At 50.4% G+C, this 14628-nt stretch overlaps 2 protein-coding genes across 28 annotated transcripts in view; one reads left to right on the forward strand and one right to left on the reverse strand.

The window, feature by feature from the left end:
* Window positions 1-14310, forward strand: part of APAF1 (apoptotic peptidase activating factor 1) — a 145896-nt gene extending 131586 nt beyond the window's left edge. For 3 of the 8 annotated variants that reach the window (XM_049093999.1, XM_049093998.1, XM_049094004.1), the window contains 2 exons: window positions 63-130; window positions 1355-7625. The gene's annotated coding sequence lies outside the window, so the exon portion shown is untranslated. Of the gene's footprint in view, window positions 1-62; window positions 131-1354; window positions 7626-10300; window positions 10404-10886; window positions 10978-11346; window positions 11419-14105 lie in introns of those variants that run through there. The other 5 variants (XM_049093997.1, XM_049093996.1, XM_049093994.1 and 2 more) reach the window with 3 other exon arrangements.
* The window catches only part of ANKS1B (ankyrin repeat and sterile alpha motif domain containing 1B), a 1053015-nt gene that overhangs the window by 30796 nt on the left and 1007591 nt on the right, over window positions 1-14628 (reverse strand). For 19 of the 20 annotated variants that reach the window (XR_007402223.1, XM_025439286.3, XM_025439282.3 and 16 more), the window contains 2 exons: window positions 7297-7308; window positions 6344-6430 (listed from right to left, as the gene is read on the reverse strand). Coding sequence is in view for 19 of the 20 variants with exons in the window: in XM_025439286.3 (XP_025295071.1) it covers window positions 6344-6430; window positions 7297-7308 (99 nt within the window). In the remaining variant the exon portion in view is untranslated. The remainder of the gene's footprint in view (window positions 1-6343; window positions 6431-7296; window positions 7309-14628) is intronic. The other variant, XM_025439278.3, reaches the window with a different exon arrangement.

A 14628-nucleotide genomic window follows, 5' to 3' on the forward strand; every position in this document is an offset into this window, starting at 1 on the left:
GCAGGGCCCCTCATCTCTACCTCACTCTTCCTGGTTTAACATAATTTTATTTTTTTCTCTAGCATTTCTTCACACCATCTCCCTGCCAGCCCCCTCATCCCAGTGTGCCTCCAAGAGTAACTGGTGGGAGGTAAGTGAAGAAAGGTTTAAGTGCCTTTATCCCTAAGCACAAAATAACCAAGGAGCATCGTGTTGGCTGCTGCAAAGCCTGCTAAAAAACTCTTTTGATACACAGATGTATTAAAAAGAAAAAAAATTCACATAATCATGCAATCCTTTTTTTATCTTATAAACACCCTATTTATGTTTTTTGCAGTTGTCACAGTTCTAAAACCCTCAATACTTTAGTTACGCTAATTACTTTTTAATTGCATGCTCTTAAATAACCTGTTGGCAATAAAATGTTCCACGTATACCCATCAAAGCCTAAAAATGCTTACAAAATGTCCTTCCCTGCCAGCACCCCCAGCAAGTACTGCATGTTCCTCATTCGACTGAGCTGTATGGTTGGGAAGCAATTACAGAATTAACACATAAAAGAAAATTAAATTAGGACATTCTTCACTGTGGCCCTGCATGTTGACACTACATGCAGCGTTCTGTCAGAAATAAGTCAATTTGAAATTTGAATCCCATAAACAAATAACATTCTGCTGCAAGATACTGTTCCAAAATAGAAGGTCACGATCCTCTTCTGGCATTCAGATAGCATTTCTTCAAGTAGAAAACTAAATTAGGAACTAGTGAGTCTTAAAATGAATTTAAGAATCTACAGTCTTCACGGGGGTGATGTTAGCGAGTGCCGAGAGCTTCCACCGTCATCTTGATCAGGAGCTGCCATTACCTCAGGGAGTGTGGACTTGGGGTCACCTGTCTCAGATCCACTGTCACCAGAAATAGAGTGTTGGCTCCAATTTTTTAAAACTAAATTGGCATTTTATGTTCTTGAGATCCTTTACTGCACACAGATCAGAAAATCAACTTCTTGAGAAGTTTTACAGTGAAAAATGCCCTGTGATTTTTATTGCACTGAATTCCCTGAATCTAGCCAATGCACAAGATGCCACTTCTCAAGGATTTTTGGTGGCATGTGATGGCATCATGGCCCTGGGTGAAACTGTAAACTAGGTAGAGTATATCACTGGAGAGCTCTCTTTATCATGGACTGCATGCCTATGTCCTCCCCAAATTCCTATCTTGAGTTCTTAGAAATCCTGAGCCGTGATGTGATATGGTATTTGGAGGGGGGCCTTTGGGAGGCAATAAGGTCCTGAGGATAGAGCCTTTATGATGGACTTGGTACCCTTACAAGAGAAGAGAAACCTAGCTTGAACTCTCTTCCATGCGAACACAGAGCAGGAAGGTGCCATCCACGAGCCAGGGAGTGGGCTCTCCTCAGACATTGAATCTGCTGGTGACTTGACCTTGGACTTCCCAGCCTCCAGAACTGTGAGAAATAAATGCTTATTAAGCCACTCAGTCTGGTAATTTGTTATAGCAGCCCAAGTGGATGAAGACCTACTTTCTTGCTCTTCCTCAATTCCTTGTATGCCCACACCTCTCTATTCCCCAGGAGCCCAGGATCATTGCTGAGCTGTGCACTGAGGCCTGCCCTCCTCTGCACTGCTCCGTGTTCCCAAGCCGGCCTCCTGTCCTGCCACTGGAACTTTTATTCCTCTGCTGCCATGTGGTCTAGAGGGAGGGCAGGTTAACGTATTCCATACTTGGTGAAAAATAACTGATATTTAATTATCCTTACTGGCACTTTAAAAATACGCTGTTAAGTGAATCCATATGGATAGCAGATGCAGGGCGGTATTTTTGAACGGAATGTGCTGATCCATCCACGGGGCTGGAATGTGGCGATGCCCTGAGATCTCCATTGAGACGCTGCCCTTACTCTGTCTACCTTCACACAACGGTGAGGCCAGCTCTCTGAGCGGAAGATGCGTCTCAGACCAAGGACACTACAGCTGGAGACTGGGTGGCTGGCTCCCTCCTTGGAGAAGATGCCAAGGGGGGACACATCCTTTCCATCCCCTGCCACACCTCAGTTAGCGGCTCCTCCATAAATGAACAGTTGGATGTCCACCTGAGGTACAGGTGCTGCTTCTCATTTAAGATGGGCTCCTCTCCTGTTGCTCGGCCTCCATGTCCAAGCATGTTCTAAGGAGACTAGAGCTTTTAAAAGGCTCAACAGGAGTGGGAAGGGGCTCCTGCCATCGCTTCTTTGGGATAGAAGGTTGGGCAGCTCAGTCTTCTGCATCACATGTTGAGAAGGTGCATGGCTGGTAGGTGTAGAATAGAAGCATCTGGTCCAGCCCATTAACAGAGAGGTTGTCAGGACGGTGTGTGATGCGGCAGTGGCGGGGCCTGGGAGTCGGCCTCTCCCCGTTTCCCTCACTGCTGGCCTGACAGGCAGGGGTCTTCTCCTGAGTCTCCTCCTTGGGCTGGGCCTTCTCTGGCAGGATGCAACCTGCTTCAGAGACAGCATCTGAAATGGGCGGGAGCCCTGCCGAGGGCTGCCTGGAGGTGGCCCGTGGAGAGGCTGATGCAGAGGAGAACAGCACACATGCTTAATGGGCTCTTCATTTGAGTCAAAGTTTTTAGGAGAAGAAGTATGTGCTATTTAAAAAAAAAAAAGAGGGCACTTGTTTAAACAAATGTTCTGGATTATTTTGTGCTTAAAAGCGTAAGCCTGTGTGAAGTTGGCTTTCCAGAAGCAAAAACACACACACACACACCAAGGCCCAGGCCCGCGCTGTTCCGAATTTACCTGGATGGGAGGGCCGAAGAGGGGGTCTGGGCGGGAAGGCAAAACGCAGCCCCCTGCCAACCAAGAGCTGGATGCAGGGACTGTGTCACCTCCGGCAAGGCCCTGCTGGTCTGAAGACGGGTCTGTAACCAAACTCTCAGACACCTGTGGGCAGGAGGCCACGCTGGGCTTACCCCTGGCCGTGGATGGACAGGAAGCCCACAGGCCTTATCTTCCACATCTCTGGATGAGGTCTGTTCCAAGCTCCATTTTTATTCCATGGCCATTTTCTGCTCTCCCTTCTTCAATCAGGATTAGAGGTTGTTCGTTTCCTAAGTGTCTAGGCTCCACATTGGCTAGTGCCTGTCTGGGCCCCGGCAGCTGAGTCACTTAGGGATTCAAGAACACTGAGCTCACCTGGATAATTCAGGATCATCTCCATGTTTTCAGGTCCTCACCTTATGTTAACTTTAACCTTGACTACAAGGGGTCCCAGGGTCAAGGGATTAGGGTGTGGCCACCCTGTTCTATCATAGGAACCGTCATTTAGGGATTCGAAGAAATCACGCCTTGCTGGAGGCTGATTGTCCTGTGGAATGGGGTCACGGGGAGAAGAGCAGTGCTGGGGCTCCCCGGTGCCCAGGCCATGCTGGATCAGGGTGCAGGGTGGGGGTCAGGCCCGGGTCCTTCCCCACGACCAGCCCCCAGAAGTCCCAGGCCTGCCTCCTTCTGTGAGCACCTCCACCTCCACGGGCACCTCCACCCTTGCAGCGGAGCAGGGACCCCTGGGGTAGTGGCCGGCTGTTAGGGGGGGCATGCCCAGAGCACCCAGTATGAATGTGGAGGTGCAACTTCAGGGGGGGTGCCCTCTTCCAGACTTGGTGGCCAGCACCTCAGTCGCACCCCACCCACGGGGTCCCCAAACATGCATCCCTTCCACCAGTGCTTCCCGTGCCAGGCCCACTAAAACCAGGCCTCCCAGGGGACAAACTCCCTACACACAGTGAAAGCAGGGCTCCTGAGCTTACCCCATGCCTCAACCCAGGATGAGTGTTGGCGGGGGGTGGGCTGGCCTCCGCCACAGGGCAGGTGCGCAGCTGGGGGCCAGTCCTCAGCACATGACCTGGGCACGGCCCCTCCACAGTGGCCCCGTGAGCCTGTGGGACGAGGGGGCTGCTGCTCAGCCTTCTGTGGCCTAAGCCCCCCAGCACGGCCCGGCACCCTGCATTCCTTCACCGTTCCACTTCAGTCTCTCTGTTGGGTCTTCTCTTACCCCCACCACCAGACCGCAGCCTGGAATCACCCACTCTGTCCCCACCCACTATTGGGTCGGGGCCAATCAGCCACCTTGCAGGGCCCCGGGATGTCAAAGTCAGTGACGTCTCCCCCCCTCCCCCCCCTTCCCAGACAAGCGCCAGGCACATGTGGCTATGGAAAGGTTGGCTTTGCCCACCACCAACGCAGGCACGTGGCCTCCGCCCTAGATTCTGAAACTACGTTCAGGACCACACTCCAGGAACCGGGAAGGTATGCTGGCCTTCTTTAGTGCTTTCATTTGCACAGAATTATCTTGGGCGTGTTTCTCAGTGCTTCTGCTTCCGCAGAACAGTGACCGGTGAGCGGACTGGGTAACTCATCCCACTACTGGCGACTGAAGCAGACGCGTGTCCTCAGGGTATGGGGGGGATCCAGAGGTATAGGCCTCAGAGTGGCTGTGAGCTGAATGCAACAGAACTGATGGAGCCCTCTCAGTCCTCTGATCATGCACAGTGGATTAGAGAGGGTGCTATTAATACAGACGCATCCTGTCACGCCACCAGCTTCACAGGATGACTGCGAATGTCTCAGGTCAAATGCCACTTGTTTAGAAATTGTCAGAGTCTGCTACTGTGAAGGTGGTTAACCTAAGGAATATCGGCCTCTTCTACTAGAAATATATTGCCATTCACAGTTTTCAAATGCAAATGGGAGAGGGTTGCTTCAGATAAGGGGTAGAAAAAAACCCCAATGCCAAAGCCTTTCTTGAAATTTAGCAACAGCGATTGGCCATGATGTTGTCTATAAGAGTCCTATAAAGTCCTGAAACCTTCAAAATCAACTATCATTTCAGGAGAAAGGAAGTTTGTGCACCAGTAACTAGTTGCTTCCAACTCATAAAAAAGCAGACCAATCGGGATTTTTTTTTTCTTTTTCCAGTCGAGATTTTTTTCTGATGAGAATCTCCACAGTTGTAATCCCACAATAGTAACTATTGATGACATATCACAGGCTTGAAACTATCATTCCACACATGGCACCCGACTCTGTACCTTGGACATCATCTGCCTACAGGATCATGCTGGGTTGTGAGCTTTCTGCTTCAGTTTCAGAACTGTTTCTAAAATTGGGAGGTTATTCGCCTAAGTCGATCTGGGGAGCCTGGGCTTGTCTAACTGTTGATACAGCAATCTCCTTGGTTCTATCAAACAAATCAGGGGAACTCCAGATTGGTTGATTCAGATGCTCGGGGATATTCTAGCCACCCAAGAGTCCCTGCCCATGGAGCTCCCTGCTGGTGTCTTAAGTCCGGTTGCTCCTGGCCCTAAGTTACTATTGTTTAGTTCACCTGTTTCATGACTTTGAGTCCCATTCTCTAAAATGGAGTACAGGTGTGGGGGGGTGTGAGTGGGTAGGGGGCCCAGAAAATAAATGGTATTCACCAGTGAGAATCACCTCATTTCCCCTCTTCCTACAATTTATCGGTTGGGAGGCTATAGGAATAAAACACGCATTCATCTGGGGGGTGCTGTGAGGAGGGACCGGTCAGGTTTGGCTGTTGATGGAGAGGGACAATGGTCACACCCAAGTATCCTAGTCTAGGGCAGACATGGTCATGTTCGCCATGTTCCTGAGGAACTCAGGAACACTTAGGTAAAACACAGCCCTGTTGTTCACACTGGACCACAGCACCCATGACCTGTTCCCATCGTGAGCACAAAGTCACAGCAGAGTTACAGCAGGGCCTCAGCTTCTTCCCTGATTGTGCCTCTTAACAAAACGATACAGCTGAAGGCCTCTCTGCCATCTCAACAGCTGAGAATAGACACAATTATAAGATACAGAAGTCAGAGAATGTGTTCCTTGCGTCAGGTGCTGATTACACACATCCAAAGAAAGGACCTATACCTCTCTAGAAAAATGGGAAGACAAATGCCCCAGGCCTTTGTTAGCCAGTAACATTTCCTCTGGCGGAGGAACAATGAGATTGCTGCATTTCATTATAAATGTGCCTTTTTAAAAATTATTCCTGTTGTTATGTTCTCTAATCCGAGGGGGAAATGCTGGATACTAAGTAGCCAAAGTCTATTAGAGAAGATGCCACAGAAAAAGCAAAATACATATAGGAATCCTAGATGAAGTCCTCCAGACCTCCAGGGGAAATGTGCCCTCCTGTATATATGTACAAGTGTGTGCACGTGTATATGTCCACGGTTGTGTTCAGGGAGCAGAAAGGTGGGGGGGGGGGAGCAGAAGGGGAACAAAAGGAATTTAGATCACATACCCAGGTGCCTATCGGGTATCTAAACCAGAGAGACATGTGGTACTCACCTTATTTGTTGCATCAATAAATTTGACTCCTTTATAAGAGACCGAGAGAATAATAGTGGGGACCTTCTTCATTTGCTCTGTAGACTTCTGAAATTAAAATTAGAAAGCTGTTAAGAGTGGTTGGTGTTGCATGGCAACTGAAGCACATTAATTTCTCCTCTTGAAAGGTAAAAATGAGCCCCCAACTTAAAAACAACACACACACCAAACACACTGATTTAAATGTGTATCTCTCTTCTCTTGGGCTTAGCTACGGTTTGGTCCTCTAAAGTGTCTGTCTTGCACTTGGGGGTCTGAAAAGAGCTTGTTCTGCAGCCTCACATGAGTGAAGGATATGTCTTCTCCAGGACACCAAAGGGGGGGCATGAACAGCTCTGTCTCCCACTGCACTTTCAAGTAACCACCCTTTGACTGGCGTTAAGCCACATCAGAGTGAACTCCCAGGGTGAGGTTTGCAGTGACAAAATAGATGCTATCACTCCCCCTTTCTCCTAGCTACTCCTTTCTCATGGCACCATACTGGTCTGAATATGTAGCTGGAAATAGGGGTTTAAAAGACATCATTGGGAATTTTTCCAGAACCTGGCCAAATCCGTAAGAACAGATACGCTTAGGGCACCATCGCTGCAACCACACAGGGCGGGATAGTACGGCCCTGCGACAACGAGGCCCTCCGGGACACTGTTTTGAGCCACGGCAGGACCAGACAGTCCAGGTAACCTACTTTATCACCGAGAGCTGTTACACCTCCTTAGGCCAAGGCCTTAGGATGGACGTCCACACCGGCCTAACATGCCGAGACTCTGCAGCTTCTGCGGAGAGTTTCTCCACAATTTAGGATGGGCCTTTTCTGGGTGGCTTTATCATCTGTCACAGGTCACCAATCGTCTGGGGACTCCATTTCCCACTCTGGGGCCTCCAGATAACCGCATTACACATCGAGAAGAACCTACCTGACAGTTAGCCTGATGGAGTTTCCAGATAAGACAGGGAGGAACAAAACAGGAGAGAAAATACACAAAAAGGTGAGGAAACCATTTCAATAAATCACCAACAGCATAAAGTCCTGAGAAAGGACTCGGAGAACGGGCTTCGCACGGGAACACGGACGAGGATGCAGCAAAACTGCTACGGCGGGAACTGCTGTGGGTTTTCAGAGACCCCACCTCTCCCTTTTCCCGCCTCCTCCTCCCTGTTTGCCGCCCCCACGGCTTCCCCTTCCACGACCATGTTCTGCAAACACCTGCCTTACGGATATTAAAGTAACTGGGAGAGAACATTACCCAATTTTCTGTGGGTTTTTTTTTCTGTTCTTATTTAAGTCCAATTTGCCAACATACCGACTTTTTGTTTTTTGTAAACCCTAAATGTGACCAGAATTAAAGAAGGCTTTTACTTGGATAGTGTGAATGAACCTCACTGAACTCATAATAATTACATTGCACCTTTCACTTGAGCCATGGAAAAGGTGTTTCAGGTTCCACCCTGTTTTGCTACGTCTTTTGGAGAGCTAGACACCTGCTTCAAAGACAGGGCAAACGGGGAAGAGTGTTACTAGTCTTTATTGACTCTTTCATGCAGTATAGACAAAAGCAGCCCTTTTAAGTGCTTTTAGCTACTTTTAAAACTACCCCGACTTGCCAGTCTCCTTTTGTGACGGCCAAAAAGATTTGGATACTTTTATCCTTCCAATGCTTTATCCAAGCAACTATTTAAAAAGCTGCAAGACAAATCAAAGGTAAAGCCAGGAGAGCCCACACGGCGGCGACGTGAAGGCAGCACCAGGGCCTGGGCCGGCCGCCGTACATGGCCCCCGCACGTGCGTGGGGAGCCGTGCGTGGGGAGCCGTGCGGAGGAGCCGTGCGTGAGGAGCCGTGCGTGGGGAGCCGTGCGTGAGGAGCCGTGCGTGGGGAGCCGTGCGGAGGAGCCGTGCGTGGGGAGCCGTGCGTGGGGAGCCGTGCGTGAGGAGCCGAGTGGAGGAGCCGTGCGTGGGGAGCCGTGCGGAGGAGCCGTGCGTGGGGAGCCGTGCGGAGGAGCCGTGCGTGAGGAGCCGTGCGTGGGGAGCCGTGCGGAGGAGCCGTGCGTGGGGAGCCGTGCGTGGGGAGCCGTGCGTGAGGAGCCGAGTGGAGGAGCCGTGCGTGGGGAGCCGTGCGGAGGAGCCGTGCGTGGGGAGCCGTGCGTGGGGAGCCGTGCGTGAGGAGCCGAGTGGAGGAGCCGTGCGTGGGGAGCCGTGCGGAGGAGCCGTGCGTGGGGAGCCGTGCGTGGGGAGCCGTGCGTGAGGAGCCGTGCGTGGGGAGCCGTGCGGAGAAGCCGTGCGGAGGAGCCGTGCGTGAGGAGCCTCGCACCCCGCCGCGGCCCGCCCCTCGTCTCGCCGCGACCAGCTTCTGTCAGCCGGGCCGCCCGCACCGCGAAGCCCGCGCAGCTAACCTAAGATGAAAACACCGACGCCTCGTTTAGCGTCAGGAAAACGCCCCAGAAAAGGAAGAAAGCAAAGCCGTTTGCGGTCCACTCAGCGGCTGCGAGGGTGCAACGGGCAGCTCCCCGGCTGAGAGAACGCGGGGCCCACCTCGGGCCTGTGGGATTCTGCCGAGAAGCTGGGACCCGCGCCGGGCTCGGCGGGGACAGCGGCCGGGCTGTCGGGCTGTCGCTCCGTCCCAGGCCCCGCGGCCCGCGGGCTGGCCTCCAGGGACCGACGGGCCTTCAGGCGCCCGGGGGGCGGGGAGGCTGCTGCGCCAGAGGAGCAGCACGCGCTCGCCTGGAAACCGGGAGGAACGCGGCGGGAGGAGGCCGGCGGCGGGGTCTGGAAGTGGCGGCTCCGCGGCCCAGCTGCGGCGCCCGGACGTTTCCAAGCAGCGGGGCGGGCGGCGGAGGCCCGGGCTGGGGGGCGGGGAACGGGGTCAGGAGGGCAGGCGGGGGCAGGCGGGCAGGTGGGCAGGCGGGGGCAGGCGGGCAGGCGGGGGCAGGCAGGGCAGGCGGGCAGGAGGGCAGGCCCGAGGCCGTCACAGCACGGGGCGCCTCTACCCCAGAGGAAGCCTCCGGAGGCCCGGCCGGGGGGAGCAGCCGGCTCTGCGAGGGCCGCCAAAGGGCATCGGAACGGACGCCCGGCGGGGGCGGCTACAGGCAGCGGCTGCCACCTTCATCGGGGACGTTCCCGGCTGGAGCAACGCGACAACGTGGGCGCTGCTGGGACTGAGAGCAGGGAACACAGGGCCGCGGGGCAACGACCGGGATGGAGGGGCCGGAGGCCTGGAAGGAAGGCATGGGGGTGATTTCTGTCCTGGGACAAGGATGCTACCATCTTCGCAGCATCTTCTGGGGCGGGCCCAGAATCCCCCCTCTCCTCAGCGGAGGCCTGGGCTGCAGCCTGTGCACAGACTGCTGCAGGGGAACCCGGGCCAGGGGCGAGAGGTGGGGGGTCGGGGGGTGCACACATCCCGGCCCCGAGCCCTAACTCTGCGTCTCCCGCACTGCGGGCCTTGACGAGAAGATGAAGCCCCCAGCTGGGCCCAGCGGCACCTGGCCCGCCTTCTAGCAAGGCTCCCTGGTGAGGCACCTATGATTCTGTGAGAGATGGCGATCCGTCCCCTGCGGGGGGCCTCTGTTGGCCCTACTGGGACCAACTGAGCTGTCAAAGATGACTTTTCATGCGTTACTTTAAGGAAAAGCTGAAAACGCAGAGAAAGCGAATATGTAGAGGCACCCAGGCTGGACATCACGGTTCAGGTCACGAAGTGCTTGCTCTGGGGCGACGTTGGTCTCCATGAGCTCTCTGCAGGCCTTGCTGGGATTCTGGATGGTTACTACACCCCTATATGTTCATGTTAAGCATTCAAGCCTTATTTACTTGGGTAAACAGAATTTTCTTCAGGAGAATGCTCGGGGCAAACCTTACATCATGATTCTCTTTTGTTTCTTGTTTTTTGTTTTCCTATGGCCACACTCTGTGGGATTGCTGAGGCTTCCCCAAGTCCTCCAATTCCCTCCCTCTTCGGGGCCAGCTTTACTGGAGAGACATTTGTAATGAGGACCTCGGGATACCTTAGCAGCTGAAAACTCCCAGGTAACACCCCCCCAAATGAACTTAGCCTTTATAGCATCTTGCTCTCCTACTAAAGGCACTATAGTGATAGTCGCTTGCGTTTTGTTCACAATTTTCCCAAATAAAATCATCATCCTTTTATTATCCAAGAGAAATGATAGTTATATGGGAATGCTACATTTCTGAAACCTAAAATAAAATGCCACTTTTGAATCTTAAATGCAAAGCCAGCCTCATGGTTAGCCCTTGGGTTTGTATTATCTACAAGCATTACACTGAATAGGGGTCGTACAGCCCTCCTAATCTACAGGTGGGCACCTGAGATACTGTTAACAGGTAAAGTAACTGGATACTTTTAGAATTTTTTTTTTAAAGAGGGATTTTTGAGTTCACCGAAGAAAGTAGTATTGTGTCTTATAAATCATGAACTGTTTGGAATCTTTGTATCAAGGCAGAAATGGCCATTGATGCTTTTATTTTATCTGTATAACATGCCCTGAAAAGAAACAGTTTTTCATTTTCTAACACGGAATCAACAGTCCGAGAAGATCCTTTTGAGGCCGCAGGGATGCTCCTGTCTCAGAGCGTGACTTTCGTAAGTGTGAGTGAGAGCAAAGAGGTTTGTGACGGGGAGCACTTCAGTCGTGAGCCGTGATGTTGTATCTGCGTCTGGAGTGATGTTTACATTCCTAATGAGAATCGTGTGGGCCCCAGAACCAGTAGAGAGAGGGAGCAGAGTAAGGCGGCCCATGGGGCGGATGCCACCGACCTTGCATTCCTACAACGCCCTACTCATTTCCAGTGTATTTTAAACACAGACTGGGGAGTGGTTTCTGGATGGTCTCCTGCCATCCAACTTAGAGTATAGTTTTAACCAATACGTGGCTATCTGGGAGTACTTTCTAGTTAGATATTCGGTGCTGAGTCATAACGATTAATTTATCCACGTAATATTTTCTTTCAGTGCATTTCAAAGCTTCATTATTATATCCAGTTTCAGCAAGTAAATTAAAATGGGATCAAACAGTTATGTTTGGTAGGTAGCCCTGAGTAACTTACAAATCGTTTAAAAAGTGCACAAAGCCAGGGGTATTGCATTTTGTATTCAGCGACACCAGTTATGCTACAGAGATTATAAGAGGTAGAGAGCAGACCACTGATCAGCCAATTGAAGTGCGCATTTACCCTTTGGAACTCAGTTTCAATGTCACTTTCTGGGAAAGCTTTGCGTGGCCTCCCAGCCTGGCAGGATGGCTAGCTCCTGCTCCCCAGGCCCACCATGGGCACCTCTGCTGTCCTCCCTTGGTGTTCACTGCCCTGGGTCTTGGGGTGGTTTGTTTCCCTCGCTATGCGGGGGATTCCTTGAGGACAGCTCACACGTTCCTTGATTTGTTTCTTGTCTCTCCCATAATGTCTAGCACATGGTCTTAGGGTGAACCCAACAACATGGCCATTTTTATGGGTCAAAAAGAAAGGTTAACAGCAATTTCATAGGGTTCAATCTAACAGCTGCTGAAGTCCATGGTTTTTAAGTGAATGAACAAATGAATTAATAATGTATGGTAACAAGCACAAAGCCAGCTTTGTAAGGAAGCACCACAGTAGCAGCTTCTCAATGCATGAAGAGCTCAGCAAACTTGTCAGAAAGTTCTGGTGCCCAGAGCCAGGCACAAAGGCCTTGGAAGAACTTGCAGAACCACAAAAGTGATTAGAGGTGTGCCAAGAGATTCCTATGAGATGAGGAAGCCTCACAGACCTTTGTGATTTGTCAGCCTCAAGGAGAGAAGGGCAAGGTGTTTGTTTTCGTAAGAGGAAACTGGTTCTAATGGCCAGCACCAAGATGAGAAGGAAACACTTCCCGAGGGGGCAGGAAGATCACGAGGGGCAGCCAGGAAGTTTCTCCCTCTAGACGTTAAAAATAGTATGGACTCTCCTCTGTCACTAACGACTTAGGGGTAAGTCTCATTTGGCAGGGAAAGGAGGCTAAGTGACCTCTCAAGGGCTTTTCCAGTCATGAGAACTCGACAATGAGGGCCGGGTGAATACAGAGCCTGTCTCACCCCATGTGTCAAGAGTAGACAATGGGCAGGTGGCCATTCAGACAACTCCTCCAGCATGAGACACAGCCACTATCCTGCCACGTGCAACTCCCACACCCTGGCCAGACATAGTCCAGCGTGGGGCGATGCCCTCCATCTCTACTGGTCTGGCCCTGGCTGGTTTCCAGGCACCATGTTTCTTCTAGGGCAGCCTAGCTCTACAGCAGGCCTCGCAGAGGAATGTCCAGTGGACCAAGGCAAACTTTTGTGGGCATTCGGAGCACATGGAAGGCTTGGTATATAATAGATCGTTGGGCTCCACACCTAGAGTTTCTGATTCAGTAGGTGCCACGAACTCAATGCCTGCGATCTCTCAATCTTCTGATGTTGAATCCTAATGCCCCACATACTAGCAGGGGGAGCCTTTGGGAGGAGCTTGGCCGTGAGCATAGAGCTCTGGATGGGGCTAGCGTGCTCCTGAGGGGCCTCTTCTACCATGAGAGGGTACAGGGAAGACGACAGTCAATGAGTCAGGAAGAGGGCCCTCAACTGACACCAAATCTACCAGGGCCTTGACCTTGGGATTTCCCAGGCTTCAGAACCACTTAGAAATTTCTTCTGTAACATGTTATTTTTATTACAGGAGCCTGGACACACTAAGATAGTGAGTCTGAGGCAGGGCCTAAGATTCTGCATTTATAACAAATTTCCAGATGCTGCTGCTGCTGCTACCACAGCGTGAGAACTTCTGCCCTAAAAACACAGCTGATGTTTGACTGAAAGTCACAGTCAGAACTGTTCTCCACTGCTATGCACACAAACCCAGTTGTACTGCACTCTACGTTAATTCAGAGAGAAGTTAATTTATCGAAACACACTATCCTCTGCTTGATGAGTGATTTCCAAAAAACCCTCAGTTAATGCTTAGTTGCCGCTCTTGGTTTTCAAAGCAAACAACGAGAATTATTTAATCTTCCGTATTTTCTCAGACGCTTATAAAGCATAAAAAACATTCTTCACATAAAGAGCTCAGGTCATAAAGACAGATTCTGGAGTCACCTCTTGAACAGATGTTAACAGTACAGAGATGATAAGCCCAGGGGTTGTGCTGAAGAGGTATGGTGTCTCATAAAGGTTCCCCAAGTTTCTTCCTCAACAAGGACTACATCCAAGATACTAAGTACACGCCCATGAGAGATGTGCCAAGCAAACATCAACACATTTTTGTGCACTTCTCTGGGAATGTAAACTGGAACAAGTTCTTTTTGGAAGGCAACTTGGCAATATTCACCCAGAGTTTCAAGATGTGTATCCTTTTAACCTAGCCATTCTACATTTAGTGGCTCATTCTAAAAACAAAAAACAAAAAACCAAAAACAGAACCAACAAAACAAAACAAAACAAAACAAAAACCAACAGGCCAGTTGCAAAAGATGTAGATCTAGGGATGTCACCCACAGTATCGATTATAACGTAGAAAGACTCTAAACCACTTAACAAGCAACAAGGGGAACTGGTTAAGTAAGTTTGGTTCAGTTTCGGATTGGAATATTGTTCAACCACTGCAAGTAATGCTGAAGATGAATATATATTGGAATAAACACATTTTAAAATATATTGTTAGGTTAAAAATAGATCAGAAAACAGAAAACAGCAGGCACTGAACATTTCTGTTTCTTTGTAGGAAAAGGATGCCTATGGATACGTGATTCATCAGCCTGGAGGACTGCATATGAACGGGGTGTTAACTGTTAACAGAGAGGTGTTTACCATCTCTGTGTGATAAAATCACAATTGCTTTTATTTCTCCTTTCTGTATCTCTATTTTTAAACTGGGTAACAATAAATGTGTATTGCCTCTGTAACAATAAAATATGAAGTTTTAAAAATGTATGATTTTTTAAAATTAAAAAGCCAATTGTAAGCATGTGAAAAAGACACACCAACTTGTTTAATCCATCACATAGAAGACCAACTTCAGAGTGTGCATGTGTGTGGTCATCTTGAATTAATGCAGGGACCCACTGCCAAGCTCCTTCCTCCAGGAGGCTCTGAACCACAGTGAAGAGGAGCACAGAAGATTGTGTCTGGATTCCTGTCCTGGCTGCACTATGGGTCAGGGTGTTCAACCTCTGTGTCTTAGTTACTGCATCTGTAAAATGGGTATGTTAATACAACATCTACTTTGGAGGCCTGTGAGGATTACG

Source organism: Canis lupus, chromosome 15 (genome assembly GCF_003254725.2).
Source record: "Canis lupus dingo isolate Sandy chromosome 15, ASM325472v2, whole genome shotgun sequence".
NCBI lineage: Eukaryota > Metazoa > Chordata > Mammalia > Carnivora > Canidae > Canis > Canis lupus.